The 27,557-nt window shown below is 72.6% G+C and overlaps 4 protein-coding genes across 4 annotated transcripts; 2 read left to right on the forward strand and 2 right to left on the reverse strand.

The window, feature by feature from the left end:
• Positions 1-334: 334 nt before the first annotated feature.
• On the forward strand, positions 335-1,725 carry NAT14 (N-acetyltransferase 14 (putative)). Its single transcript, XM_037518226.1, has 2 exons — positions 335-430; positions 1,000-1,725. Exons 1-2 carry the CDS (start codon positions 359-361, stop codon positions 1,546-1,548), a joined length of 621 nt encoding a protein of 206 aa, XP_037374123.1. The 5' UTR covers positions 335-358; the 3' UTR covers positions 1,549-1,725.
• Positions 1,726-2,573: 848 nt separating this feature from the next.
• Positions 2,574-16,747, forward strand: SSC5D (scavenger receptor cysteine rich family member with 5 domains). Its single transcript, XM_037517223.2, has 14 exons — positions 2,574-2,598; positions 2,912-2,938; positions 3,012-3,320; positions 3,446-3,565; positions 3,711-3,824; positions 4,120-4,428; positions 5,374-5,691; positions 5,932-6,105; positions 7,325-7,642; positions 8,562-9,095; positions 9,179-9,493; positions 9,569-9,736; positions 12,600-12,755; positions 15,236-16,747. Exons 1-14 carry the CDS (start codon positions 2,574-2,576, stop codon positions 16,594-16,596), a joined length of 4,248 nt encoding a protein of 1,415 aa, XP_037373120.1. The 3' UTR covers positions 16,597-16,747.
• Positions 16,748-20,895: 4,148 nt separating this feature from the next.
• On the reverse strand, positions 20,896-23,610 carry SBK2 (SH3 domain binding kinase family member 2). The gene is made up of 5 exons (XM_037515616.1): positions 23,593-23,610; positions 23,249-23,304; positions 22,688-22,940; positions 21,566-21,768; positions 20,896-21,462 (listed from the first exon to the last, which is right to left on the reverse strand). Exons 3-5 carry the CDS (start codon positions 22,938-22,940, stop codon positions 20,896-20,898), a joined length of 1,023 nt encoding a protein of 340 aa, XP_037371513.1. The 5' UTR covers positions 23,249-23,304; positions 23,593-23,610.
• Positions 23,611-24,896: 1,286 nt separating this feature from the next.
• Positions 24,897-27,284, reverse strand: SBK3 (SH3 domain binding kinase family member 3). The gene is made up of 4 exons (XM_037515618.1): positions 27,240-27,284; positions 26,846-26,996; positions 26,437-26,639; positions 24,897-25,604 (listed from the first exon to the last, which is right to left on the reverse strand). The coding sequence occupies exons 1-4, from the start codon at positions 27,282-27,284 to the stop codon at positions 24,897-24,899; spliced, it is 1,107 nt and encodes a 368-aa protein (XP_037371515.1).
• Between the last annotated feature and the right edge of the window lie 273 nt (positions 27,285-27,557).

The raw sequence follows: 27,557 nt of genomic DNA on the forward strand, positions 1-27,557 counted from the left end.
CCCGCCGCGCGCCCTCGCCCCGGGGGCCCCTCCGGCCGGCGCCCCCCCCCGCCAGGAGCTGCGTCACTTCCGCCGGCACCCCGGTCCCGACCCTGTGCCCCCGGCCGCGCAGCCGAGCGGCCCGCAGAGGTGCGCGCGGGGCGGGCGGCGGGGGGCCGCGGGGCGCGCGGGGAGGGCTGCGAGCTGCGGGCGCGCGAGGGGCGGCGGGGCCGAGGTGGCGCTGCCCGCCCCGCCGCACCTGGCCGGGCCGAGCGTGCTCGTGTGGGGGCCGCGCCGGGAGGCGGGGGGCCCGGCCGCTGACCGCTTGCGTCTCCGCCAGGCGCGCCTGCCCCTCGGGGCGCGGGAGCCTGGGGCGGCCATGGCCCCCGGCCACCTGTCGGTGCGGGAGATGAGGGAGGAGGAGAAGCCTCTGGTGCTGGAGATGCTGAAGGTGAGAGCCGGGCGGGGCGCCCGGGGCCTGGGGGCGGCCGGCTTCGGCCTGGACTTCCTGGCCCGGCCCCTCACGCCAGCTCCTTTCCGCCTCCTGGGGGCCAGAAGGGCCCTGACAGGGCGGGGCGTGGGGTCACCCGCACCACCAGCTCCCGGGGAGCTTGTGGTCAGTCGTGGGCTCAGCCCCCGCAGAGCCCACTGTGCCCTTAGCAGACCCTTCCCCGCAAGCCGGCGCCCCAGCCTGGCTGCAGCCCAGGGCCGCGCCGGACCCGACCCCTCCGCGGTCCACTGCGCGCCCACGCTGGCTGGCGTCGCCGCCGGAGCCGGGAGTCCCTAGGCCCGGGCGAACTCCTGTGCAGTCGCTCGCAGGCCTGCCTTCTCGGCTCCCCTGCTCGCCCACCCCGCCCTCCGCCCTCCCTGTGCGCCCCGTCCCGCTCGGAGCCCAGCTGGTGGGCGAGGAGTGCAGCGCCCAGGACAGGGGTGGGCTGGCCCCTGCCTGTCCCCTGCGCGGGTCTGACCACCCGCCGCTGTCCCTGCCTCGCAGGGCCCTGACCACCCTCCCGCCCACAGGCCGGCGTGAAAGACACGGAGAACCGCGTGGCCCTGCACGCCCTGACCCGGCCGCCTGCCCTGCTGCTCCTGGCGGCGGCCAGCAGTGGCCTGCGCTTCGTCCTGGCCTCCTTTGCCCTGGCGCTGCTCCTGCCTGTGTTCCTGGCCGTGGCGGCCATGAAGCTTGGCCTGCGGGCCCGGTGGGGCTCACTGCCCCCACCGGGTGGCCTGGGGGGGCCCTGGGTGGCCGTACGGGGCTCCGGGGACGTGTGTGGGGTCCTGGCCCTGGCCCCGGGCACTAGCGCCGGGGCTGGCGCCCGTGTCACCCGCCTGTCCGTCTCGCGCTGGCACCGCCGCCGGGGCGTGGGCAGGCGGCTTCTGGCTTTCGCTGAAGCCCGGGCTCGGGCCTGGGCGGGGGGCGCGGGGGCGCCAAGGGCCCGGCTGGTGGTCCCAGTGGCCGTGGCCGCCTGGGGCGCGGCGGGGCTGCTGGAGGGCTGCGGCTACCGGGCCGAGGGGGGCTGGGGCTGCCTGGGCTACGCCCTGGTGAGGGAGTTCAGCAAGGACCTGTGACCATGGCTGAGACTACTGCAGCCTGTGGTGCCCACCTGGACCTGCAGCACCCGGTGGGCAGCCCGGCGCAGACCCAGAAGCCCGCGAGAAGCCCCAGGTGACCGCAGAGATGGGCCCCGTGCTGCGGGGAGAGGTGGGCGGCGCAGCCCCGGGTGGGGGCTGGCGACCTGCAGCGGCAGCTACAGAGGCCACCCAGGCGCCGGAGCAGGCCCTGCGACTGCCCGCGGGGGGCCTGGCCGGGCAGGTGAGGGGCCCGGGCCCGCGGCTGTTCTGCACGTCTGTCAATAAAGCCGGGAGCTGCCTCTGCTGTCTCTGATGCCTTTTCCAGCCGGCCTGGCCGCCCAAGGCTCCTCCTTCCCGGGCTGGAGGGCGGGCGGGAATCCTTGGGGGCGCTGGGTGGGGGAGGGGAGTGATGAGCTCACGGCAGCCTGCTCCCTGCCAGCCCTGACTCACACACTCCCCATTACCCAAGTTTTCCGCCTCACAGCTGCCTGGTGCAGGGCAGGGGAGAGGGCCCGCCCCCCCCCCCAGCTCCCAGAGCTCGCCAAGGGCAGGCACCCCCTCGCGTGGGGGCGGAGAGCGGCCGGGGAAGTCCTGCCTGGTGTCTGGCCGCCCGCGCTCTCGGGCCTGCACCGGAGCCCACTCGTGCCAGCCCCCAGCCCACAGCCCCTCCGAGTCCCCTGGGCGACGCCTTCCTGGCTGACGGGAGACGCCGGTGGGGTGGGGTCCCGCCTGCCACCCCCTTGCAGCCGGCCTGTCTTGCCCCTGAGCCTTGCAGCCCGGCAGCCCAGCTCCATGTGGTGTTTGCATCGGACGCCCTCCCCCCTGCCCGCCCGGCACCCCCGCCAGCCCCCGCCTGGCCAGCCCCCCTGTCCCCTGCCGGCTCCTCGCAGCCGCTCTTCCTCCTGGCAGCGTCCAGCCCTGCCTGCTCCTCCCCGGCCCCGGGCTCAGCCGGGCGTCTCCCCTCCTCTGCTGCGGCGTCCCCTCTCTGCCCCGGCCCTGCCCCGGCCCCGGCCTCTGCAGACATGAGGGTCTGGGCCTGCCTCCTCGGTGAGTGACCCGCCCTCCCCGGGGACTCAGGCCCCGGCCCACCCTCGGACCCGCGCGTCCACGCCAGGGCGCAGACTTCCGCCTGCGGGGCTGCCGTCTGACCCCAGCCCCGAGCCCGGGGACCTGCCCTCCCACCCCCACCCCGGCGGGGGTCACGGCCCTCTGCCCTTCCGCTCCTCCCGGCCTGGCCCAGCCCCGGCTGGAGGCCCCGAGCCCTGCCTCCCGCGACGGTTCCCAGGTGTGAGGGCCGAGGTGCTGGGGCCTCCGGGGGAACGGCCCCGCCTGCCCCTCACTGCCCCCCACTCCCTTCCAGCGGCTCTGATGGGGATCCAGGCTGTGGGTAAGTGGCCCCCCGCTGGGAGGGACGCGGCCGGCCGGGAGGCCCGGATGTCACAGCCTCGCCTCGTCCCCAGAGCGGCTGCGCCTGGCCGAGGGCCCCCACGGGTGCGCGGGCCGCCTGGAGGTGTGGCACGCCGGCCGCTGGGGCACCGTGTGTGACGACGGCTGGGACCTGCGCGACGCGGCGGTGGCCTGCCGGGCGCTGGGCTGCGGGGCCGCGCTGGCCGCCCCCGGGGGCGCCTTCTTCGGGGAGGGCGCGGGGCCCGTGTGGCTCAGTGAGCTGGCCTGCCGGGGCCGCGAGGGCCAGCTGGGCCTCTGTCCGCACCGGGGCTGGAAGGCCCACATCTGCTCCCACGAGGAGGACGCCGGCGTGGTCTGCGCAGGTGAGGCCACCCGGCCACGGGGCCCAGGCCTCAGCCCCGGGACGCCGGCCCCAGGCCCCCCAGGGCCCCGCCCTGCCCAGCCCCCAGCCCCACGCCGCCTTCTCCCTGCTCTGGGCCCCCCACAGGTCAGCGTGTGGCCGACTCGAGGGACAGGGACGCGGCCCCTTTGCTCCCGGATGGAGACCCCTGGCTGGGCCTGACGCGGGTGCTGAGCGCCAGCTCCGAGGAGCCCCCTGTCACCCATGGTGAGCCCACCTAGCTGCGCTGCTGCCAGAGGATGGGCAGCTGCCCAGCCCCCACAACCCGGGGTCTCCACCGGTCAGACCGGCCCCTGGCCCCGGGCAGAGGGGAGGGGCGGCTCACCCCCATCCCCACCGTCTCCCCACTCAGCCCCCCGCCTGGCCGGGACGCCCCAGAGCGGCCCCCGGAAGAAGAGCCCCCGGCCCCCCAAGCAGGCCACGTCCACCAGGGCCCCCGTGCTGACGGCTGGAGCCCCCCACCAGGGTAAGCTCCCCCAGACCCTCTCTCTGCAGGCCCGGCTGGGGAGGCTACAGGCCCAGGGCCAGGCAATAGGGCCGCAGCTGGGGGGCGGGCAGCCCTTGGGGTTCAGCCTGGTGCCTCTGCCCCTGCCTGCCCCAGCAGGGGACACGATGTCTGCCCTGGGGTGTTGGATCCCCACCCCTCAGTCCAGGCCCTCGGCCCTCCAGGGCTTCAGCTCCCCACTGTTGGTGGGCGGCAGGGGTGGGGGGTGACCCCACCCAGAGGCCTCGCCCGACTGCGCCGCCCCTCCCTTCCCCAGAGCGGCTGCGCCTGGCCGAGGGCCCCCACGGGTGCGCGGGCCGGCTGGAGGTGTGGCACGCCGGCCGCTGGGGCACCGTGTGTGACGACGGCTGGGACCTGCGCGACGCGGTGGTGGCCTGCCGGGAGCTGGGCTGCGGGGCCGCGCTGGCCGCCCCCGGGGGCGCCAGGTTTGGGCCGGGCGCCGGGCCCGTGTGGATGGATGATGTGGGCTGCGGGGGCGGAGAGCAGGCTCTGCGGGACTGTCCCCGCAGCCCCTGGGGCCGGAGCAACTGTGACCACAGCGAGGATGCGGGGCTGGTCTGCACAGGTACCTGCACCCCGACGGCCCGGGTCTGCCCGTCCACACAGCCCGCCAGCCCCTCCTCTCCTGCCTTTCCTCCCCCCCCTCCCCTGCGTCGGGCCCTGAGGGGCACTGACGGGTGCGGGGCGCAGGGCTGCGACAGGAAGGCCTCAGTGGGTGGGGAGGCCGGCCCAGCTCCGTGTCCCTGCGCTGCGCTGCCGCACAGCCAGTCGGCTTAGAGAGGAAAGACCCCAGGCCCTCGCACAGGGGCCCCACAGACCTCAGTGGGGGTGGTGGGGGGACAGTGGGCTACAGGGGCCCCGCAGACCTCGGGTGGGAGTGGTGGGGGGCAGGGGCTACAGGGATCCCGCAGGGTGGATGCAGGGGCAGAGGCTGCATTGTTGGGGGGAGAGGCCTGCGAGGGCTGGGTGGGGTTGCTGCGTCACCACACCTGTCATCTTCAGGGTACCCCCTTATTCCCAGGTGGGGAGACGCCAGCACGGTGATCTGACCTCTCTGGTCTGTCCTTCCCTCGAGGGCGGTGGCTGGGGTGACTTTGCACCCATGTTGGGGAACAGAGCTGGACGCTGCACTCTCCATAGTGACCTGCTTCTGAGGATGAGGCAGCCTGGGGAGGTGGGCTCCGGGGCTCCTGGCGAGGGGCCTCCCTGAGACAGTGTTGCACCCCAAAACCCACTGGAGGCTGGTCTGTCCCAGTGCTTCTCTACCTGGTGGGGTCCACCTGGACACCTGGGGTGTCATGGGGGCGCACGGCTCCAGTGTCTGGAGTGGTGTCTCATGGAGAACCGCCTGACCGGAGGGCACTGGAGGGCAGCTGGGGGTGGCAGCCAGGAAGTGGCACCGGCACCCCCAGCACCAGAGACATGGCTTCCGGCCACTCTCCCCTCGAGCGCAGACCCCAGAGGCCAGGTCCTCTTTCCCTCATCAAAGCTGGGCCCCTCTGTCCCCCAGGCCCGGCCCCCCAGCTGCGCCTGGCCGATGGCCCCCACGGGTGCGCGGGCCGGCTGGAGGTGTGGCACGCGGGGCGCTGGGGCACCGTGTGTGACGACGGCTGGGACCTGCGCGACGCGGCGGTGGCCTGCCGGGCGCTGGGCTGCGGGGCCGCGCTGGCCGCCCCCGGGGGCGCCTTCTTCGGGGAGGGCGCGGGGCCCGTCCTGCTGGACGATCTTCGGTGCCGGGGAAACGAGTCAGCCTTGCGCTTCTGCCCGGCGAGGCCCTGGGGCCAGCACGACTGCCACCACCGCGAGGACGCGGGCGCCGTGTGTGACGGTGAGGGGCGGGCGTGACGGCGGGGGCGTGGCGTGACGGGAAGGGGCGGGGCGTGACGGGAAGGGGGCGGGGCGTGACGGCGGGGGCGTGGCGTGACGGGAAGGGGCGGGGCGTGACGGGGCGGGGCGGGGCGAGGGCGCTGCCGCGGGGCTCCTGGGCTCCCTGCCGGGCGCGCCCCTCCCTCCCTGTCCACTGCCCCTGCCCCCCGGGCTGGCCCCGCCTGAGCTCCGCGCCCCCCAGGTATGCCTCTCGGGCACGTCCCCCCCACGGCACCCGCCCCGGGCAGCGACAGCTCCGCACCCCGAGAGGCGCCGTCCGAGCCCCCGGCCCCCGCGCTGAGCCCGGCCCCGCCGACGGAGGGCGGCTCGCCCCGGCCCACCCCGGCCGGCCCCTGGGAGCCCGGACCCGAAGCCGGTGAGTCCCGCGGCCGAGCGAACGGCCTTCGCTCCGGGCCCGGCGCCCCCAGGCCTTTCTCCCGCCGCGCGAGGCTGTGTTGGAAGACAGCTGCCCCGACCGCGGGCCGAGGGCGCCCGCCCCGCGCCGCCCGCGCCGCCAGGCCTGTGGCCTCCCGCAGGCGCAGCTGGGCCGCGGGCGCTGGAGCGGCCGGCGGGTCTCCGGCCTGTGTCCTGCAGGCCGCTCCGCTCGGGCCGCCGCCTCGTCCTGCCGCGCCGGGCCCCCGTCCCAGGCCGGCCCTGTCCCCAGGCCGGCGCGCCCGGCTGCCGAGGCCCGGCTCGGCCGGTCGGTCGTCATCGCCTGCAGGGCTGGCCCGGGTTGTCGGGACACCCCCAGCAGGCGTGGGCGTCTGGGGCGGGCGGGCGCCGCCGCTGCCGTCTCTGCAGCACCGGCGGGCGGGCCCGGGGCGCCGCGGGGCTGCTCTCGGGAGCCCGACCGGAGCAGGCCGGGAACAGGGCTGGAGTCCGCAGGGCCCTCGCGGCTGGGCGGCGGCGGCGGCCCTTCGGCCCTGGGAGGGGCGGCGCCGCGCCTGCGTGGCCCCCGAGGCCAGGCCCTGCGCGAGGGAGGCGCGGAGAGCCGGCGGCGGGCGCGGGCCTGAGCCCCTCCTGCGGCCGCCGCGGCCTCTGGACGGCGGCGATGAGGTCGCGGGCCCTGAGACCCGGGCGCCGCGCTCCGCAAGGCCGGCGGCGAGGCCTGGCTGCGCCGTCCGAGCCCCAGTGACCGTGACGTCGGGCTCGGCAGCCCGCGGCCCCGGTGACCGGCCCGCCCACTCGGCGCGGGGGCGGATGTCTGGTCTCCGAGCCCGAGGACGCCCAGCTGGGCGGGGGCGGGGCCGGGCGGGCTGCAGCGCCGGCCGAGGCCGCAGGTTTCTCTTTCGTTGCACTAAATATAGACCAGGCCGCGTAGCCTTTTTCTGGGTATAGCTCAGGGGCGCAAGCACATCCTTCTGCTGGGCGACCGTCACACATGGTGCTTCCAGAGCCTTCCGTCAGCCCAAAGCGAACCCCTCCTCATGCAGCCCCCCAAGACCCCCGACCCTGATTTCTGTCTCTGTGATGTGTACCCCCTCCACGCTCCGGGAGGGCAGCTCTGGGGTTGTCCCCCTGCAGCCTGGGCCTAGCACTGACAGGCAGACCCGCTGATCACACTGCTCAGAACCCCGACTCTGGGTCTCCCCCAGGGTCCCCGCGGCTGCGCCTGGTGGCAGGGCCCAGCAGGTGCGCCGGCCGGCTGGAGGTGTGGCACGCCGGGCGCTGGGGCACTGTGTGTGACGACGCCTGGGACCTGCGGGACGCGGCCGTGGCCTGCCGGGAGCTGGGCTGCGGGGCCGCCCGGCCGCCAGACCCTGCCACTGGCCGCTTTGGCTGGGGCGCTGGGCCCATCTGGCTGGACGATGTGGGGTGTGTGGGCACGGAGGTGGCGCTGTCTGACTGCCCTGCTGCCCCCTGGGGGAAGCACAACTGTGCTCACAACGAGGACGTCGGCGTCACCTGCACTGGTAAGTTGGCCTGGCTTCTTCTGGCTCCAGGAGGGCTTCCTGGAGGAGGGGGCGGGACCTGGCATCGGCACACCCAGTGACAGAGCGCTGGCCTCCTCCGCTGGCCCTGGGCTGGGTGTTTTCCCACGTGACCCCTTCCACCTAGCAAGCCCAGCTCAGTTGCACTTAGTTCACTAGTGAAGAGGTTCAGAGAGGTGGAGTGAGTGGCCCAGAGTCACACAGCAGCTGAGGGGCAGAGCTGGGACTCCTGAGTCTCTGCAGGAGGGGAGCCGCCCCCCATTGCATGGAGGAGGGAGAGAGGGAGGGAAGCCAGCCAAACTAGCTGGCATCATGGCCTTGCTTCTTCCCTGGCGCCCTTACCGAGGGCAGGGGCTGAGCCGGGCACAGGGGCTCCTGAGCCCTGGCGTGCCGGTGGCTGACCTGGGCTGGCTGTCCACCTGGCAGTAGCCAGCCAGAGTCAGTGTAGACCTCGGGAACAAGCACTCTTACCAGGTGGGGCGTTCCGAGGGCTCTTGGCTCCCGCGAGCTAGGGGCTTCTCCCGTCCACCGTGCTCATCAGAGAGTGCTGAGATGGGGTCCCCGCTGGGCCTGCTGCCGAGGCACTGTCCCTCCCCTCCCCCTGGCCACGGGCCACACTTGAGATTTACGGCTGTCAGTTGGGGGTGAGCTGGCTGGCGGGGCCCACGCTGCTGGCAGTAGGTGAGAGCGCGGCCGGGAGGAGAGGGCTTCAGGATGTGGAGAGGGCGGGGCAAGGGCAGGCGGGGTTCAGCCTCAGCATGAAAGTGCCCTGAGGCCTGATGGGCCAGTGTCCCCAGGGCCACTTGGGGCCCGGGCAGAGAACGTGCCAGAGAGAGCGAGCTTGGTGGTTGGCAGGGCCCAGACCGTGTGCCATCTCGCCCGCCTCTCCCCTGCCTTCTAGGGGCCCCTGGCCTGGACTCCATCTCGGACCCCTTCAGCTGGAGCTGGATCCCTGGCCTGGGCAAAGATCTGGACGCCTGGCTCCCCGGGGAGCTGGCCACTAAGCCCTCGGCCAGGCTGACCCCCCGTGTTCCCGAGAGAACCACCAAGGCCCCGGGCAAGACACCCAAGAGTACTAAGAAGTGGGCAACCAAAAATGCCAAGAAGCCAACCTCCCAGCCCCCAGAGACGCCGGTCAGCAGGCATTCTCGGGTCCCCGGCACACTGCGCCCCCTGGAACCCGCCTCCCGGGCCTCCACCAGCGTAAGCACGCAGGCCCCACAGACCACTGTGATGAGGCCCTCCCGGCCCCCCAGGGGCCGCACCCCCAAGACCCGGGCCACGCTGGCCACGCCTGGTGCCCGGGACGGGAGCCCCCAGGCCTCCAGCAAGCAGACCCCCATGGGCTCTGCGGAGCCGGCGACAGAGACCCCTGCAGGCTCGCCAGCGCCACCCAAAGACGCTGCCCCCACGGGGAGCCCCTCCGGGGGGCCAGGTGAGCTGGCACAGGGAACGAAGGGGGGGCGCAGCTGGCCTTCCCCACTCTGCCCACCCCCAACCCGGTGCTGCCACCCGCAGGCCCGTTCCGGGTGCGCCTGGCCGATGGGCCCGACCGGTGCGCGGGCCGGCTGGAGGTGTGGCACGCCGGGCGCTGGGGCACCGTGTGTGATGACGGCTGGGGCCTGCGGGACAGCACCGTGGTCTGCCGGGAGCTGGGCTGCGGCCGCGTCCGGCCCCGGGTGGGCAAAACGCACTACGGCCCGGGGACGGGGCCCATCTGGCTGGACGACGTGCGCTGCACGGGGGCCGAGGCCTTGCTGAGCGACTGCCCCGCCAGGGCGTGGGGGCAGCACAACTGCGACCACGAGGAGGACGTGGGGCTCACCTGCACAGGTGGGGCCCCCCAGGAGGTTGGGTCCAGGGCATCTGCAGCAGGAGCCCTGACGAGAACCTCTGTCCCGCCCCCAGGCTATGCCGATGCCGAGGACTACCCACCCTGGACCTGGGACCCCACCTCGGGGGAGGACCTGGCCAGGGGGACCACGGCTGTGGGGGTGCCTGAGCACGGGCTCCCCACGGGCGGCACTGGCAGCCCCGGGGCCCCCTCCCCAGCAAGCAGGAGCCTTCCAGATACAGGTGAGGGGCATGGCTGGTAGGCGGGGCCTCCCTGCCGGGCCTCCACAAAGACCTAAATGAACTGGGGGTGAGATACCCCAGTAGGCTTTCCTTGGCGCCAAAGGCCTCCCCAAAGCTTCCCTCTTTGGATTTGACGTAAGCTGCTCCCGCACGCGCCTCTGAGGGTCGGACCAGGCCCGGGGACCCTGAACCTGCGCTCCCTGGGCCGACTGGGGCCGCAGAACCGGCCGGGATATGCCAGTCCGGGCCCCTGGATGCAAAGCCCCTCACACAAGTCCCCCTAGGGCCCCGGGCTGCTCTCCCGGCACCGAGCCCCACTCCTGCCTCCATCACCCTGGTCCCCGGGTGTGTGCCCGCCCCCCCAGGCACCATGCACGCCGCTCCCCGCATGCGAGTGCCATGCCACGCGTGAGCATGCCAGGTGGGGGCGAGGGGCGGGCCCCACCGCGCCTCCTGATTGGCTGGCCCGCCCAGCCGAGGCGATAAAAGCCGGTGATGGTGTCCAGCCCTGCCGAGGTGGCTTCCTGGCGGGGCTGGCCTGGCCCTGGCGGGTTGAGCGAAGAGGAGGAGGGGGTCGGGAGGGCCCTGGAAGGGCTGCCCTTTGTGGTGGGGCAGACCCGAGCTGTGCATTAGGGCTCTGATGGCCCAGTTTCCCAAGTGGAAAACAAGCCTGTCAGGGGGCGCGCCCGGGACACTGTCCAGGTCTCGGCTGCAACAGCGCGCTGCCCTAGCCCATGGCACCCCCTGCTGGCAGAGCTGGGCACAGGCGGTCGGACAGCACGTCCCCGCCTGCCGCGGTGGGCCTTACTACAGACCTGGGCGGACTCTTGAGGGGGGACGCCTGGGTGCAGGAGAAAGGCAGCCGGAGCTCTGGTTGCTTGGGGTGGGGGGCGGAGTTCAGGGTCTCTGGAAAGTGCCAAAGGAACTCACGTTCTCAGCGCGACTCCAGCAAGGAGGGCCTGGGTCCGTCCTTGGGCCACGGGGGCAGGCGGGCGCAGACGCGGCCCGCAGGTGACGGGGGTGCACTCGGGGCCTCACGGAGATGCCTTCGCCCACATGGCACCCAGGGGTGCGAGATACGGCCTGGAGTAATTATGCGTGTGAGTTTGGAGCCCACTCCCTGATCCGATGGTAGCTCGGCTGCGCTTGGAACTTGCCGGGTGACCGCAGGTGCCAGCCCCGCCAAGGTGTGCAGTCGTTCAGAAGCGCAGGAACGCCGTCGGGCGCGGTCTTTGCTGCAAATGCCCAATAGCCGCGGGGCCCCAGCCGGGCGAGATTGTCTATATCGGCGCTGTCAGGGCCCTCGCCCCGCCTGCCTCTTAGAGGAGCAAAGGCTGGAAGGGGCGATGCTGGCCGTCCTCAGCGGGCAGGAAGGCAGAGCTCTGTGATTTGGGGTGTGGCTGCGCAAGTTCGGAGGCCAAGATTCGTGGCCAGGGCCTGCTCAGAGGCTGGAGAGTAATGGCGGTGATGATGAAGCCTGGTCACAGAACTCTCCTGTGCCGGGCGGAAGCCTTCATGGTTTAACTTGCCTCCTCCCCGAGAACCTGTGGTTGTATCCGTAACCCATGTCACAGCTAAGGAAACGGAGGTACAGGCAGGTCAGGAGAGTAAGGAATCCCTCACTCCCCCGCCACTGGGAGGGAGCGCGTGGCCTCGCCAAGGAGGAGAGGGCCGTGGGTTTTGAGCCAAATGCTCGAGGGTGGATAAGCGTGCCAGGCAGAGCCGGCAGGGCTGGGCAGGGCTGCCCACAGGGAAGAGGCGCTGCCCGGAACCCAGGGATAGAGAGCCCCGCCTGGCCCAGAGCCTCCACTGCCTCCCAGCTGTGTAACCCCAGGGGGGCACCTGGCCCTCGCTGGCCTTGGCCTTGGCCATCCGCAGCCCACAGCAGCGCCCCCCCCCAGATGGCCAGTGCCTGACAGCGCTGAGGACGCGGAGAGGGGAGAGGCGTCTGTGCGGCGTCACCCGCCACCTGCGGGGACACGCGGCGGAGGCCGGATGCCCTTGGGGCGGGCGCTCTGCGCATGTGCGGCCTGCGCCGAGGGGGCGCGGGGCACCGGGCGCATGCGCGCGGCTCAGGGCCTCGGTAGCGGCCCCGACCCGGAAGTTGTGTAGCGGCCCTCACGGGCCTCACGGGCCTGTGGCCCGGCCCGGGCGCGCGTGGGTACCGGGGAACAGGAGCCGCGGGCGGGTGGGCCGCCCCGCCCCACGCCGCGCCGTCCCCGAGGCTGCCCCGCCCCGAGGTTCCGCTGCCCCCAGGCTGCCCCGGCCCGTCCCGAGGCCGCCCGCTGTGGTGCGCCTGGGCCGCAGCCGCGTGGCGTCTGGGAGTGAGTCTTCAAGGACTCGCGCCCCACAGGAGCTGGGGTACAGACGCGGGTGTGAGGGTGAGACAGTCACCAGAGGCAGAGCGGGGAGCAGAACAGGCAGGTCCACTGAAATCCGCTGCTGGGGGGAGCCGCGGGGAGACAGGAGGGGTCTGCTGCGCCCTGTGGGTAGCTCCCTGGCTGGGGATAGAACTCGAGCTGCAGCGGCTGCGGACAGCTTCATCGTGCTGTTATAGGGCAGCCCCGGTACAAAACGGGGTGCCTGACTGTGGGTCCTCACCTGTGCGCTGGGAAGGACTTATCAATACTCTACTGCAGGCGCACATGAAAGGTTAACAAAGGTTTATCTGGACCCCCAGGGAAGCCCCCGACATTTGTGTTTTATAAGCTAGTTTAGCCACTGTCTGTTTTGGGAGCAGAGAGCATCCCAGCAGAATTGCCAGGGGGCGGCGAGTTCAGGGAGGAGGCTGGGGTGCTGGCCTGGTGGGAGCAGAGCCTGGACCCAGGGGAAGTGAGCTCAGCCCTCCTCCTCCTCTCTCCAGGTGATGCCCGTGGTGATGAGGCCTCCTGGACTTGGGACACACCTTCAGGAGGGCCCGTTGCCAAGGGGACCCCCACGGCAACCGTACCCGGACCCACTCTCACCGCAGGGACCACTGGAAGCCCCTCTGCAGCCCCGAGGGACCATGGGGACACAGGTGAGCACAGGCAGGGGAGAGGGGACCGGGTTTTTCGTGGTTAGGTGGAGCGGTGGACTCCGAATTCCCCACCGGTGACCAGACTTGTACCCCAGAAAGACCCTCTAAAACAAGGGGCTACCTCTGCCAGGGGCCTCCACTGGGGGCACACCAGGTTGTCAGGGCCGAGGCAGGGAAGCGTGGCCCCTGCGGGGTGGAGGCAGGGACGGAGACGTCATCACAGGTCCCACAAGGGGCAAGCGTCTGTCCCCAAGGGTCAGAGGTCGAGAAGCCCTGCCGTGTGCGGGACTGCACAGCTCAGCAACGGGATGGTGGAAAGGCCTGGAAGGGCGGGGCAGGGGCTGGCGGGGGAGGCCCAGCTGCCCAGCTGTGCCCACGTGCACAGATGCTACCAGGAGCCAGAAACTCAGTGGAGGCGTGAGGAGCACAGAACACCGCAGGGGGGCAGCCAGGGAGGGGCCCTTCCACTGGAGGGAGAGAGGGCTTCAGAGCCGTGCAGCGCTGCTTGGAGAAAGTGCACATGATGTAGATGGGGAGCCGGTGGGCTGGCCAGCTTCCCAGGGGGGCCACACGCTGGGCTCCAAGCCAAGGCATGGGTGCAGAACGGTGAAAGGTCAGGGACCGTCCGGCAGCGGGGAGGGTTGGGGCACTTGTGGGATCCTGGCAGGAGCTCAGCAGTGACCGGCTGGGTGCCTGCAACATGGCTCAGCAACATGGCCGCGAAGGGAGACATGGGGCGCAGACGAGCTTTGTGGCGGCGTGTTACCTGCGCAGACATGGACGTGCCCACAGGCTGGCCTGCTTCCTGCCGTGGGGACTCGGAGCCAACCATGCGGGCCTCGCGCATCCGTGGGGTGCCTGCTGCGGGAGACGGGTCAGGAGGGGAACGATGGGTGTGGAGGCAGCGGGGCCCGCTGAGGGCATCCCAGGTGCAAGACCGGCTTGGCCCTCTGTGCATGTGGCGAGCTGGGGTCAGCGCCACCCCAGGTCTCCGAGCCCCTCCCGTGTACAGGGATGCTGATTCCTTCCGTGATGGCCAGAGCCGGCCCCATGTGCGGGGCAGCAAACCAGGAGCCTTAACAGCTTTCTGCGCGTCCCTCTTTGATCCTCCAGCGTCCTCAGGGGCCTGTGGTAGACACATGCCCGTTTCGTGCGTGCACCAAGGTGCCGGCCCCGACAGCAGTGTGCGCAGTCGCGTGAGGCGTTGAGCTGAGTGTCACGCGCCGTCTCCCCGAGTCCCGCTGAGGACGTGCATGGGGTTCGGGGACGCCCGCAGCCTGCCCACGGGCACCGGTGGGGAGGCCAGGAGCCGCAGCCCAGCCCCATGCTAAACCACCCCACCAGCCCTGCAGACAAAGGGCCCGGGGCCGCGCGGAGCCTTCTGGAACTGTGCGGTTCCCTCTGCGAGCCACCAGCGCGGGAGGCTGCTTAGGTTCACATGAATCGAAATAGCAGAGGCGACGCGAAAAGCAGCCAGCAACTCGGTGGGGGCGCGTCCCCCGGCTCGTGGCCGCCTGCGCCTCCCTGGCCGCCCTGGGGCTGAGCAAGGCCCCGCCAGCTCCAGGCTGGTCCCTGTGGCCGAGGAAGCGCTGCTGCTCGTCACCGCCCGCACGTGGGGCCTGAGAGGGCACCGCAGAGGCCCGGGGGCGGGCAGGAGCCGGGTGGGCACCGAGCCCTGAGAGAGCCAGGCCGGCAGTAGCGCCTGCTCCCGTGGCACAGGGGTGGAGGACGGGGGTGGAGGACGCACGCCAGACACCCAGGCGGACTTGGTGTCGGGACCTGCGCCGCGGCAGGGCTGCCCGGGCCCGCGCGCCCCCCCTGGGCTGAGGTGAACTGGGGCTCACTGGGCCTGGGGCCTTGCTTGGCTGGTGGAGACAGAAGCGCGGGTCCTCTGTGCGCTCTTCTAAGGCCCCTGCGCTTGCCCCTTCCCCTCAACCTCCCCACTCTCCCGGCCCCCTCCCTCTCCAGCGCACCCCCTTCTTTCCGCTGCTTGCCTGCCTTCCCACCAACCCTGCGCCCTCCACGTTTCATGCTTGTTCGCCCCACATCCTCCTGCACACTCCGCGCTCTTCAGAGCCCCCCTCCCTCCTCGCGGCCTCCTCCCAGCCCTCCTCCACACCCCTCCTCCCCCCTCCCCCCTCCATCCCGGCCTCCTGCATCCCCCCCACACCCGGCCTCTCCCATCCCCCCCCACCCAGACTCTCCCATCCCCCCTACTCCTCCACCCGGACTCCTCACCTCAGGCCTCCTCCATCCTCCTTCACACATACCCCCTCACGCCCCCTCCCGCCCCGTACCCCTCATCCTCCTCCTCCAGGTGGCGCCTGCGGCCTGCCCACATCCGAGGCGGCGGGAGGCGGGGCGCTCGGGGAGCCGCGAAGTCGGCTGGCGACCCCTGATGTCAGGGGCCCCTGCCTCCCGTTGGCAGCCCGTACTGGAGGCGCCGGGCAGGCTGACCTTGCCTGTGGTCTTTCCTCCAGGTCCTGCGGGGAAACTGAGGCCCGAGCGCCGGCTGCTGCCGCCCACGGCGGGCAGGGCCGCACCCCCCACCCCCTCCCCGGCTCCCTCCACCTCGCCTGGACACCCGGGCCCACCACTGACCTCCGAGCCCGCGCCCCAGCGCATCCCGGCTTCCACAGGGGAGGTGACCTCCGACCCTCCTGGCACGTGGCCCCCCAGCCCTGACCTGGCCTCCTGGATGAACTCCGACCCCGGCTCCACTACCCCAGGCCTTACTTGGGCCACCCCCGAAGCCACCGCTTTAACCCGGGAGCCGTCACCCACCCCACCACCCACCTTGCGCAGAGAACCAACCTCCGGCCACTCTGTACCAGCAGGGGTGACCCGCCTCTCCCCCACCTCAGAGCCGACCCCAGAATCTGACACGGCCCCAGGCTGGGTCGCAGCTCCGCACCCCAACACGGCCCCGGAATCTTTTGGATCCCAGGACCCGGCCACACGCCCTCTCCCCACCACCACCCTTCACTCCAACACGACCTCTCACCACTCAACCCCGCTTCTCCCCACCGCAGCCCCTCCTCCGGCCACAGCCCCGGACCCTGCCATGCCCGCTCACCCCACTGCCACCAGCCCCCCGCTCCCCTCCACCCCGCATCCCCCTGTGACACCGGCAGCCACTGCACCCACTGTGAGCACCGTCCAGGTCCCCTTGGGGACGGACATCCTCGTACCAGCACTGGCCACCGAGCCCGGCCCGCACCCCCAGCTGCCCTCCACGGGGGCCCCTCACCCCTCCACACCCCAGACGTCCAGTCTGGAGCCCTCTCCAGCCTCTGAAGCCAGCCCCTCCAGGCCCTCTCCAGACCCGGGAATGGACCCGCAGGTCCCCGAGGACGTCACACCGCCCAGAAGGCAGAGCTCCAAGCCGAGCCCGCTGCCCCCCCACTCCACCTTGGCCCCCACTGGGGACCCCACCCTCCCCCTCTCCCCGCTGGCTCACCCCTCCTCGGCCCCGCCCTCTCCTGACCCCCCGGCCCCCCTGCCAGCCCCTGAGCCCACAGGCCCCCTCGGCCCGTGTGTGGCCACCGTGCCGCCTGTCCGGGTCATGGCCTGCGAGCCGCCCGCGCTGCTGGAGCTGGTGGCCGCCGTCAGGGACGTGGGCGGCCAGCTGCGGAGGCTGACCCAGGCGTTGGAGCAGGACCAGCAGGAGCGCCGTGCGCTGGGCTTGGGACTGACCCAGTGGGCCGAGGCCGCTCAGGGTCTGGGGCGGCTGGGCGAGGCGGTGATGAGGCTGGCTGCGACAACCTGGCCCCCCAGCACCCCGGCCCCGGCCGCCACCACCCTGGAGGAGGAGGAGCGGCCTCTGAGGGGGGATGTGTGAGGTGGAGGCGCCAAAGCTCAGCCCGTGTCGCCGTGAAGACAAGATGGCCGCGCCGAGGGGGGTGGGCGGTGGGCCCGGGACTTGTAACCCAATGTGACCTCAATAAAAGCTCCCGTGAGCGCCTGGGGCCGGCCCCGCTCACGGGGGGAGTCTTGTGAGTGACGCGGGTGCCGCGCCGGGCTGTGGTGGCGCCACAGAAGAGGGCGGCGGGGAGGGCCGCCGGCCGGCGTTGGGTGTCAGACCAGGGGTCCAGGCCCTGATCCTCCGGAGTCACCCGGGAGGGCCTGAGTTGGCCATAGACGGGGGGCAGGGCAGCACATGCTGGGGTGAGCCGGTAGGCCGGCCGCTCCGGGGGCTGCTCCGGCGACCTGCTGGCCGTGTGTGCCCCCTGGCAGCAGCTGCCCTCACAGACCTGCTGCCCATCCGGCCCTCTCCCTGGCGGAGGACTGGGTCTTGTCCTGGCCACAGCCCTCGGGGGCACGTGCACCCTCTCAGAAAGGGCCCTGTGCCCCGGGTCACACAGCAGGGGCCACTCGGGCGGGGGCGGCCCCTGCTCTGCCCTGGCCTCCAGGTTGGGGCTCCAGCCGGTCCTGTGAGTGGTCTCGCGCGCCCCCTCTGCTTCAGCTGTAAATGGGGGGGGGGGGCAGCGGGGCTGGGAAGCCCCAACTCCTGTGTGGCTCCTTTCTCCCAGGGCAGGGCTTCTCCTCCTCCTGGCCCCGGCGGGAGCCTGCTCAGAGGTCGTAGAGGTCACGGAGCTGGCGCCCCCGCCGCCCTGCAGAGGCCAGCAGGGTCTAGTTACTTGCTGGGGGTTTACTAACGCGGGTCCTGAGAGATGCCCCCCCCCCCAGCCAGGGGGCAGGCGGGGTGCTATGCCAGCTCTCCTGAAGCCCTGCTCTTAGGTCACCGCTGACGGGCAGCTGGGGGCTCCGTGTGTCCTGCCCTCCCTCCGGCAGCGGGGGGTCAGAGGATGTCACCCTGACTGGGAAGCAAAAGGCTGCCTTTCCCACTTGCAGGTGGGAGTAGGTGAACCCCAGCTCAGGTCACACCAGAGGACCCAGCTAGGGCCCAAAACTCCCTGCCCCCTCCGCAGGCAGGGGAGCTGTCGGGCGCTCGGCCCAGCCCCCGCCCGTAGTGGCCTCCTGCCAGCCCCTGGAAGCCGACGCTCAATTATCCGGTCACTCTAGCCCCTTGGCCAGGCAGCTAAGCCCAGACATCTGGCCCCGGGGCCTGAGGCCAGCCTGGGCTGCCGGCCTCCCCCACTCTGGCCGGGGCCCTGGACACCTCCCAGGGACAGCTGAGCCGGTCTGGTGCCCGCCAACTTGCCACAGACCCAGAACGGTGGCTGCAGCCCAGGGAGCGCCACGGGGCCGGGCTGACGTCAACAGAACTCATCCCTCATGTCTCACGGCCCTTCCGCCCCCCGCAAGGAGCAGTGAGGGGCCCATTCCCTGGTCAGGGGTGGGCGGGGACCTCGGCTGTCCCCTCCCAAGGCGGTACTTGGCCAAGTGGAAGTCCCGCAGGGCCAGGCGCGGGCTTGGTTCTCAGGCCGGAGCTGGCTCATGGCCCCTGTGGAGGGTTGGGCCAGGTGCCCACCTACCTGGGGCTTGCTAAGGGTGCGGGGTCCAGCTGCCCCGGACCTAGGTCCGCATCTGATTCTACCAGGACAGGGAGGTGGCCGGGCCCTGGCTCCCGGCGGCTGTTGGGGCCCTGTGGTCGGCTAGGGGCTGCGGAGGCTTCCGAGGCTGCCCCTGCCCCCCTGGAGGCTCCTGCCAGCAGGATGTGAGCTGGGGGCGGGGGCTGGGTGGGGGGCCAGGCAGAAGGAAGACAGGACCAAGAGAGGAGGGGGGCTCTTCTGCTTTTCATGGGGATCCAGCGGTGTGGAGGAGGGACGGGCGCCTGAAGGTCCCGGGAGGTGGCCCTGGAGATGCAGCCCGGGGGCGGGTTTCTGAACAGCCCCATTGAAACGAGGCTTGCCATGAAAGTCACCCTTTTTCAAGTGCGGTTTGTGATCTGTCCAGAGTGTGCAAAGCTCAGCATGCTCTAATGCAGTCCCCTTGGCCTCGCTGACCCTTCTCTGCGATTTGCCTGTTTACTGAGGACATTTCCAAAATGGATCATCACCCGTGACTGGCCTCTTCCCCTTCCAGCACCGCCAACATCCTCGTGTTGCTCTTCTGGGCTTCCTTCCTCTTCGTGGCCGCGTAATATTCCATCTTGCCAACGGGCCACATTCTCTTACTGTCTGGGGGCGGATGGCCGTTGGGTTGGTGCCCTTTGGGGCGTTGTGAACGGTGCTGTGTGACTGCGTGTGAGCACATGTTCCCTTTCTCCATGGGCACACGCCCAGGGGTGGAGTGGCTGGCATGTGGTGATTCCGGGGGCTTGAGGAGCTACTGGGGGCCTCCCCACAGCTGCGCTACTATACCCGCCACCCGGCCCCGGTGCTGCCACTGCCGTGTGTGAAGGCCCCCAGGGAGGGAGGACCACCCTCCACGCCCCAGCACACTCGCTTCCACACTCACCACACACGTCCTCAGACAGACACGGCCCCATGGGCCCACTCCTGCTCACACTCAGACTTAGACCCAGCGTGCTCGCGCACCCTCACGCTCTCCTATGACACACGCACCCCCGCACGTTCTTATTCACACATCCGCACGCGCTTCCTGCCCTCACATTCGCTGCTAGTCATGCTCACGCGCTCATTCTCACCCATTCTCGCACACCCATGCTCAGCAGTGCCCTCACAGCCGCTGTTCACCCTGCCCTCGCCCCACACTCTGCTGCCACACTCGCGCCAGGCCCCTCACTCCCGTCGCCCCACGCAGCCAGCCGACCTGACCTCCTGCGCCCCGCAGCCGCCCAGCATGCTCAGGCCCCGCGCCCGCACCCTTCCTCCTGGGCCCTCTCCTCTGGGGACAGCAGGGCGTGGCCCCAGCAGAGCCGGCTGAGCTGGGGCCTGTCTGTTTGGGCGGGAGGCCGGGGGCAAGCGGGTGGTCTGCTCCGTTGGTGCTGCTCCAGCAACTCGGGCCTAATTAGTGCTCCCGCTGCTGCTCGGCTGCTCGGCTCTCCCCTGGCTCTCCCCCGAGTCTTCCTGCTCCCGCTGCGCAGGGCCCAGGCAGGTCATTATCACCTCCCGGTTAATCCTCAGCTGCCGCCACCAATTAGCGCCCTCCACCTCCCTGCCCTCTTCCCGGCCCCACCCTCACCCCAGCTGCCTGCAGCCTTTTGGGGAACACATGCTTCGCCTCACTGCTTGGGCTCTGTCAGATTCACCTGTGCTCACCCCCACCCCCACGCCTTCCTGGCATTCTCCCCGGTGGCCTCCTCACTCCAGGGGGCCCGCCTGGATTACCCAGGGCAGGAACTGCCCTGGTTTCTGGACCGCAAGTAGCTTCCAGAGCTCCTGGGGTCACTACGTGCACCCTGCCGCCCTGGCCCTCACACCCTGGAGGTGGCGCAGGGATGGTGACCCAGGACCCAGCTGTGTGGTTGGCCCCGGGCAGGCAGCCAAGCGGGGCGCTGAGAGGAAGCACAAGTGTTGGCAAACGGGTTGGCTGCCAAGAGGGGGCCCTGGCAGCAGGCGTGCGGGATGGCCGCACAGGCACACGCATGTGCTCGGACACGGCGGCTCGCGGCCACGCCGCCAGAAACGCCTGCATTCCCACCGCGAGGGCGGCTCTGGGGGGCGCAGCTCCTGGGAGCGCAGACGCGGGCACGCCACCCACCACCAGCCCTCAGACCTCGCTTGACACCCTGGGGACGTGCCGGGCCAGTGTCCACTCGGGCCCAGTGTGGCCAGTCTCTGCTGTCCTGTCCTCCCCCCCACCCTCCCTCCTGTCCCCCTCCCCGCCTGTCTCCCTCAGCAGCGCTCCGCCCGCATCTGCTCCCGTGCCCCAGGCTGACAGGACAGCATCGGGCCAGCGGACAGCTTTATTGCTGAGCGTGGTGGGGGCTGGGGAAAGGCACTTGATCCAGAGCGGCTGGTGGTGGGAAGGGGCTGGGGTGGGCAGCGGAGAGGCAGCGGGGGCCGGGGGGGGGCGCCGGTGACCAGGAGGGTCTGTTCACGCGGGACGCTCGCTGGCACCCCTGGCAGGGCCGCGGGGATAGCTGGACTGTGGCAGCAGCGTTGGGGGCCAGGTGAGGAGGGGCAGGGCGCTGAGGCCCGGCCCTCAAAGGCCCTGGGCCAGGTGGAGACGTGCGGAGGGCCTGAGCTGCGGGTGATTCCCAGCCGGCTGTGGACGGAGCCGCTGCCGGGCCAGGCAGGGAGAGGCGCCTACCTGGGGCCTGCCGCTCGGCTCACTGCCCCACCCCTTCAGGCCCCTCCTGCTGCCGCCAGGGCTGCCCCAGATAGCCGCGGACACAGCTCACCGCACTCCGCTTTCGCGGCTCGGGGTCCAGCAGGCCCCACAGCAGGGTGTCGGCAGCGGGCGCCAGGCCAGCCCAGGGCTGCGGCCGGTCACTCGGCTCGCCGGAGGCCTGCCAGACGAGGAAGTCCTCGTAGAAGGGGTCGGCCTCGGCCAGGGGCTGGTCCCAGGGGAAGTAGCCGGTGAGCAGGCAGAACAGCAGGACCCCCAGGGCCCAGGCGTCCAGGGCGGGCTGGATGGGCAGCCCCTCGGGCAGCGGCGGCGGCGCGCAGAGCTCGGGAGCGGTGTAGGGGATGGGCGGGCCGGTCAAGCGCAGCAGCGTGCCGCGGGGCCGCGTGTGGCCGAAGTCGGTCAGCTTGACGCGCCGGCAGCCGGGGTCGCACACCAGCACGTTCTCGGGCTTGAGGTCCCGGTACACCAGGCCGCGCGCGTGGATGTGCTCCAGGGCGGAGGCCAGCTGGGCGGCGCAGCGCTGGGCGGCCGCGGGCGGGAGGCCCACCTGCGGGGGGGGGGGGGGGCGGGAGCGTCCAGGCCCCGCTGCGGACCGGGGCGCAGGAGGCCCAGGCCCGCCCCGCCCCGCCCCGGAGCCCCGGGGACCCCACCTTCGGCTGGATGAAGGCGATGAGGTCCCCGTGCAGCACCGGCTCGGTCAGGAAGCTGTAGCAGGCGGCAGACTCGATGCCGATGCCGTAGGCGCCCACGATGGCCGCGTGCGCGCCCAGCGAGAGCCCCACGCAGAACTCGTGCAGGAAGCCCCGCAGGGAGGTGGAGGCCTTGGGGAGCTGCTTCAGGGCCAGGGGCGTGCCTGGGGGTGGGCGGGGCGGGTGGGTGGGGCGTGGAGGCCACACCCCGCTCCCCCCCTGGCGCTGCGCCCGCTGCCGCGGAGAGCCGGTGTCCCCAAACCCCACTCAGAGGCTCCGATCCCGCGGCGGCCTCTCCTTCCACAGGCCCGCTGGAGAAGCCCTGCTGGGCTGGGGCTCCGATCCCAGCCGGTGTCCGCAGCGGGCTGCCCAGAGTGGCCGGCGCAGGACCGGCTGCACGCACCGCAGCGCTGCGGGCCTCGGCCCTGTCCACTTGGAGAGGCCCCGCCGGGACACCTCGTGCTCCATCTCCCCTACCTGGGGCCGCTGGGGTGCGGGCTGGGTCTGTTTGCCTTTTCTCTCTACCCCCCCAACCCCCCAGGACTGCTGTCGGTGGTGACAGGCCAGTGAGGCCCGAGGGTGGGGCCCAGTCCTGTGAGGCTGGTGTCTTGTGGAAGAAGGGGCTGAGGACTCAGGAGCCACCGCCACCCAGCCCAGGGTCCCCCTCTGGGCTCTGGTCTGATCTCCGCCCCCTTCAGCAGGGGGGGGCCCTGTCCTCCGCCCCACCGTGGGGGGGTGTCGTGAACCGGTTTCCCAGTGTGGTAGGGAGGACGCGGACCGCGCACACACCGGGGGCAGTGTCCTGCAGATGGCAGTCACTCAGCTGCTGCGTCCAGGGCTGTGGGGCACCGGCCCGGCGTCATGCCCCAAGCAGCAGCGCCGACAGGCCAGAGAGCCGCGTCTTCCAGTGGCAGTAGTTCCCCACCTTGTCTGAGGGGGCTGGGCTCAGAGAGGGCAGGTGCGCCCCAAGAGCACACAGCATGGAAGGGGCAGCAAAACTGGGCTTGGGTGTGCAGCCCCCAGCCTGGGGGGGTCTCCCGGCTGTGCCGCTGCTTCCCGGCGCCCACCCCACCCACGCTGTACCTTTCTGACGGTGGGTGACCAGCAGGACACGGCCGTAGCGGCCCTGGCCCAGGGGACGCACTTGCTGGTACAGCTCATCCACCTCAGCTTGGACCAGGGTCTGGGCGCTCAGCGCCATCATGTCCTCCAGCGCTAAGGCTGCCTCCTGGCCCTGGCGGAGCTCCTCGGGGGTGAGGCCGCCCAGGTCCTCATCAGCGCCGTCCTCTGCGGACCCCAACTCCGCCTGGTCCTCGTCTGCTTGTTTCCCGGGCATCTGTGCAAGGTCAGCGGACGGAGGTGACCCGGGGCCCAAGTGAGGAGGCTGTGGCCTGGACCCCAGGTCACAGGGAGGAGGGACCTGGACCCCGGGGTGAGGGGAGGAGCCGGGGGCTCACTGGCGACTGCCATTGAGACTCAGTTGCCCTTTTCATGACTGGCATCCGGGAGGCAGGGGGCCGGTCACTGGTGTGGGGTGAGGTCAAGCCTGGGCTCACAGATGGCCCTGGGCCCCCACCCTCAGATCCCCGCACCACCTGATGGCCCAAGGGTGAAAGACGAGCCAGAGAACCGGAGACGCCCCACCTGTTTCCAAAGCAAACAGACTGGGGCCGGGTGGACGCTGGAGCAGCTTCTGTCTCCTGAGGGCAAACAGGTGTTCCCTGCCCCAAGGGCCTGGGCAGGCGGTGCGCGCCAGAGCTGGGGACGCCTGGGTCCTGAGTGGGGGTCATCCCGCTGCCTGGAGAGGCCGGGCTCCCCCTGGGGCCCAGGGGTGCAGACCCGCGCCTCCTCCCTCAGCCCCGCGCGCTGGACCCCAGCCCCTCCCGTCCTGGAGCCTCCGGGCTCACGCTCCTTGGACCCGGCCGCGCCTCTAACGCCCAGCTGCTGCCCCAACCCGGCGCCTGGGACCCGCACCTGCCTGGGCTCACCCTCGGGTGCCGTGCCCCTCCGCGCCTCCGGGCCCGCGTCCTCGCCGCCCGCCGCCCTGAGGCCCGCCGCCCTGAGGCCCGCCGCCGCGCTCACTGCCCCCGCCGCGCCCGCGCCGGCGGACCCGACCTGCCGGGCCGGCCCCCGGGCCGTAGCCCCGCCCCTCCCCGCCCTGCCGAGCCCGCCCCCGGGCCGTAGCCCCGCCCCTCCGGCCCCGCCCCGGGCCGTAGCCACGCCCCTCCGCCCCGCCCGGGCCGTAGCCCCGCCCCTTCCCGCCCTGCCGAGCCCACCCCAGGGTCGTAGCCCCGCCCCTCCGTCACCGCCCCTGATCGTAGCCCCGCCCCCGCCCTGTCGGGTCGTAGCCCCGCCCCCCGCCTTGCCGGGCCCGCCCCCGGGGTCGTAGCCCCGCCCGCCCCGCCCGCGGCGCCCCAGCACGTTGACCGCGGGGACGGCGCGGCCGCGTGCCCCCCTGGGCGCCTCCTCGCGGGGACCGGCCCGGCCCCCCCGCCCTCGGAGGGCGCAGACCCCCCTCCGCGCCGCCTGGGCCCCCCAGTTGCTGCAGCACCTGCCTCCCTCGCCCAGGCGTCCCCCTGGGGGCTCCGTCTCCCCTGCCCGAGGGGCCGGCGCCTGCCCGTGGACGCCCCTCCGCGCACACGCGCGCCGGCCGGCGGGCATCGGGAGCGGCGGGAGGGTCGCGGCCGCGCGGGGCGGTGCCTGCGCCCTCTGGGGCCGGGCGGGGTCCGAGCGGGCGGGGGGCTGGGGGCCTGGACCCCGGGTCTGAGGGGCAGGGGAAGGGGCCTGGCCCCGGGGGCCGGGGGAGGAGGCGCTGGGGGTTTCCAGAGACCCGCCCCCCAGTTTACGGCAAGGCGGTGGGTTTCAGGCAACTTTATTTCACACGCGCTGCAGACCCGCCCCCCCCCCCCCCCCCCCCGGCCGCGGTCTGGGGGCGCGGGCGGGGAGGGGCCGGGCCGGGGCCGGGGCGCCCAGGGCTGTCTTGGGACGCGGAGGCCCGGGAGGGGCTGCGGGAGGGCCGGCCCTGCGGGGTGAGAACGAGGGCCCAGGGAGGACGGTCCCCAGAGCCCGGAGCGGTGGGGGCTGACGCTCCCCGCCGTGGGCCTGAGAGTCCCCACTTGGCCAGGGACAGCGGAGTCACCCCAGGGGCCCCGCGGGGCGGGTGGGGAGGCCGCGGGGAGGATCTGCGGGTCGCGGGGTGGGCGGGGCTGTCTCCCCCTGTGGTCCGCGGGGGTGGCCGGCCTGGCGAGCAGCTGGCCCGTGGGGAGGGCGTCCGCGGCTCCCGCCAGCCGTCTCAGTCATCTGATGAGGGGGTGCCCCCGTCTGTCCCCGTCTTCCTGCCACCTCCGCCCTCCTCTGCCTCCTCCTCTCCCTCCGTCCACTCCTCCAGGTCCGACCCCCCCTCCTCCTCGTCTCCCTCGCCTTCACTGGGCCCGCGGCCTGAGCCCCCAGCCTCCTGCCTGTCGCCCTCCAGCCCCCAGTCATCCCCCAGGAACTCCAGGATGGCCAGCGGGGGGCTCCTTGCCTGGGGGTCCAGGTCCAGGAGCCCCTGGAGCAAGGCCAGAGCTGGGGGTGCAAACCGGTCCCAGGGGGGCGGAGGCCGAGGAGGCCTGGGCCTGGTAGTCACCCAGCCCGCGAAGGCCTCGAACCCGGGGTCGGGGGCCAGTGCCACGTCCCACGGGAAGCCGGCAGTGGCCGCGCAGAAGAGAAGCACCCCGAGGCCCCAGGAGTCCAGGGCCGGCCGCAGGGGCAGCGTGTCGGGGGGCAGCAGGAGGCAGAGCTCAGGGGGCGCGGAGGGCAGGGGCTGGGGCGGTGCAGGGGCCGGGCTGCCCTCGGGCCGGGTCAGGCCCAGGTCGCCCAGGGCCACGCGGCTGCAGGCGGGGTCGAAGACCAGCACGTTGTCGGGCTTGACGTCGGCGTGCACCAGCCCGCGGCCGTGCAGGAAATCCAGCGCCCCGGCCAGCTGCGCCGCGACGCGTTTCACCAGCGGCTCCGGCAGGGCCTGGCGGGGGAGGGCGAGGCCGCGTTGGCTCCTCCACATTCTGTCTTGGCCCAAGGGTGCAGCCAGAGACAGCCTTGCCCACGCTGACCCAGACCCCGGCCCTGCCGCAGGCCCTGCTCGGGAGCGCTGCCGTGGCTCCGCGCGCCCGCTGCCGCCCGTCCATGTGGTGGGCCGACGGCCGGCCAGGCCGCCACCGTCAGTAGCCTGCGCGGCGTGCCCCTCGGCGGCCGTCTGGCAGCGGTCAGGAATGCCATTCTGTGGTCCAGCGTGACCTCACCCGTCCACCCGCCCCCTACCCACCCACCCATCCGCCCGCCCGTCCATCCGCCCACCCGTCCATCGTCACCATCCACCATCCGTCCATCCGTCTGCTCTGCTGCCTCCCTGCCTCCCTCCATCCCTTGCACTGGCCCCAGTGGCCTCTAAAACCCAGAGCCTGTTCCTAAAGCCCCTCTCTCTGCGTCAGTCCCGGCCTGGTTTCCTTTCTAGGGGGACCCCGCACCCCACGGCCGCCTCCTGCAGGCACATCCCGGGCCTCCCTGCCCCCCCCGTCCATGCTGGCCCCCCATGCTACCCCCCACTCATGCTGCCATCTCTGATCAGCCCACGTTCGGCCCCGACCCAGCTCCCAGCCCCAGCGCTGGCCGCATCGCTCCCCTGTCCCCGCGCCGCCCCCCAGCCTCACCCCCGCCCCCGCCCCCTGCCCCACCAAGCTTGTGTTGGGAGGTCGGAGGAGAAGGCGGGCAGGCTGGGGCTGTGCTGACTGAGAGGGGGCGCTCGGGGCCTGGGGGTGGGTGACGCGGGGTGGGTGTGGGACGGCGCCGGGCCTCACCCGCTCCTGGAGCAGCCCGCTGAGGTCCCCGCAGGGCGCGTACTCCTGGGCGAAGGCGAAGTGCTGGGGCGTCTGCAGGGGCCCGGCCAGCGTGCGGATCAGGCCGGGGTGGGCTGAGACGCAGCGGCCCACGCAGAACTCCCGCAGGAAGGTGGCTCGGAGCACCGTGTCGCGGCGCAGGAGCTTCAGCGCCACCGCCGGGCCTGCGGGGAGAGGGTGGCTGGCGGGCCCAGGAGCTCCCGGGGCGCCCCCGCTGCCGTGGCCCTGCCTCGGCCCCCGCCCCTCAGGCGTCCAGCCGACTCCTGCCCTCCGCGTGGCCTCGGGCAAGCCTCCGCCCCCCGGCTTCGCCCTCTCGTCGCAGGGCCGGCCTCCCGAGTGCCCGGAGGGGTCCCCTCCGCTCCCCACTCACCCCCCTGGCGCGGCCGGGCCAGCAGCACGCGGCCGTAGGAGCCGGAGCCGAGCTTGCGGAGCAGGCGGTAGCGGGTGGCCAGGCTCCTCACCGCCGCCACCCTGCCGGCCGTCAGCCCCACCAGCCTCTGCAGCGCCGCCGCCGTGTCCTCCTGCGGGCCGGGGGCGGGGGGCGCCCCCCGGGAGGAGCGTGAGTCTCGGTGCCGCGCCCCTCAGGCCCCTGCCGGCTTCCTGGCCGGGCGGCGGCCCCTGCCCGCACAACCTCCCCTGCGCCCGTCTCCTCGCCGGCTCTGCGGCGTCCCCCGGGCAGCCTCGCTGCGCTGACCCCGCTGCCCGCCGGCCTGTCTCAGCCGCGCCTCCCTTCCCTCCCTGCCTCTCCTCCCTCGTGCTCTCACCTCCGGGTCCCCATCCTCTGGGCTTTCGGGGTCCCCGCTCTCCATCTCAGGGTCCCCTGGTGTCAGCCGCCCCCGCGGGGCCCTCACTGCAGCCTGTCCCCGCTCCCCCTCCACGCGCTGCTCCTCCGCAGCCCCCGCCGGTCCCCAGCACCCGCTCCCGCCCTGCTCCCCTCCTGGCCCCGCTGCCCGCCGCTGGCCCCCGCCGGCCCCCGCCTGCCTCGGGGCTCTGGCCTGGCCGAGTGGTGCCCCTGTTCCCTCTCCCGCCTCCGCTCCTGCCTCTCCCGGACCCTTGTCCCGCCTTTCTCTGGACGCGGGACA

This window comes from Talpa occidentalis, unplaced genomic scaffold (genome assembly GCF_014898055.3).
Source record: "Talpa occidentalis isolate TD23 unplaced genomic scaffold, MPIMG_talOcc4v2.1 talOcc4.17, whole genome shotgun sequence".
Taxonomy (NCBI): domain Eukaryota; kingdom Metazoa; phylum Chordata; class Mammalia; order Eulipotyphla; family Talpidae; genus Talpa; species Talpa occidentalis.

Coding starts and splice junctions, on each gene's coding strand:
- NAT14 (XM_037518226.1), top strand. CDS start 359: ATGGCCCCCGGCCACCTGTCGGTGCGGGAGATGAGGGAGGAGGAGAAG. Junction 431..999: donor TGGTGCTGGAGATGCTGAAG/GTGAGAGCCGGG, acceptor TCCCGCCCACAG/GCCGGCGTGAAAGACACGGA.
- SSC5D (XM_037517223.2), top strand. CDS start 2,574: ATGAGGGTCTGGGCCTGCCTCCTCG. Junction 6,106..7,324: donor GGAGCCCGGACCCGAAGCCG/GTGAGTCCCGCG, acceptor GGTCTCCCCCAG/GGTCCCCGCGGCTGCGCCTG. Junction 9,096..9,178: donor GAGCCCCTCCGGGGGGCCAG/GTGAGCTGGCAC, acceptor TGCCACCCGCAG/GCCCGTTCCGGGTGCGCCTG.
- SBK2 (XM_037515616.1), bottom strand. CDS start 22,940: ATGCCCGGGAAACAAGCAGACGAGGACCAGGCGGAGTTGGGGTCCGCA. Junction 21,769..22,687: donor GGTCACCCACCGTCAGAAAG/GTACAGCGTGGG, acceptor GCCCACCCCCAG/GCACGCCCCTGGCCCTGAAG. Junction 21,463..21,565: donor TCGCCTTCATCCAGCCGAAG/GTGGGGTCCCCG, acceptor CCCCCCCCGCAG/GTGGGCCTCCCGCCCGCGGC.
- SBK3 (XM_037515618.1), bottom strand. CDS start 27,284: ATGGAGAGCGGGGACCCCGAAAGCCCAGAGGATGGGGACCCGGAG. Junction 26,640..26,845: donor GGCCCGGCCGCGCCAGGGGG/GTGAGTGGGGAG, acceptor CTCTCCCCGCAG/GCCCGGCGGTGGCGCTGAAG. Junction 25,605..26,436: donor GCGGGCTGCTCCAGGAGCGG/GTGAGGCCCGGC, acceptor CTCCCCCGCCAG/GCCCTGCCGGAGCCGCTGGT.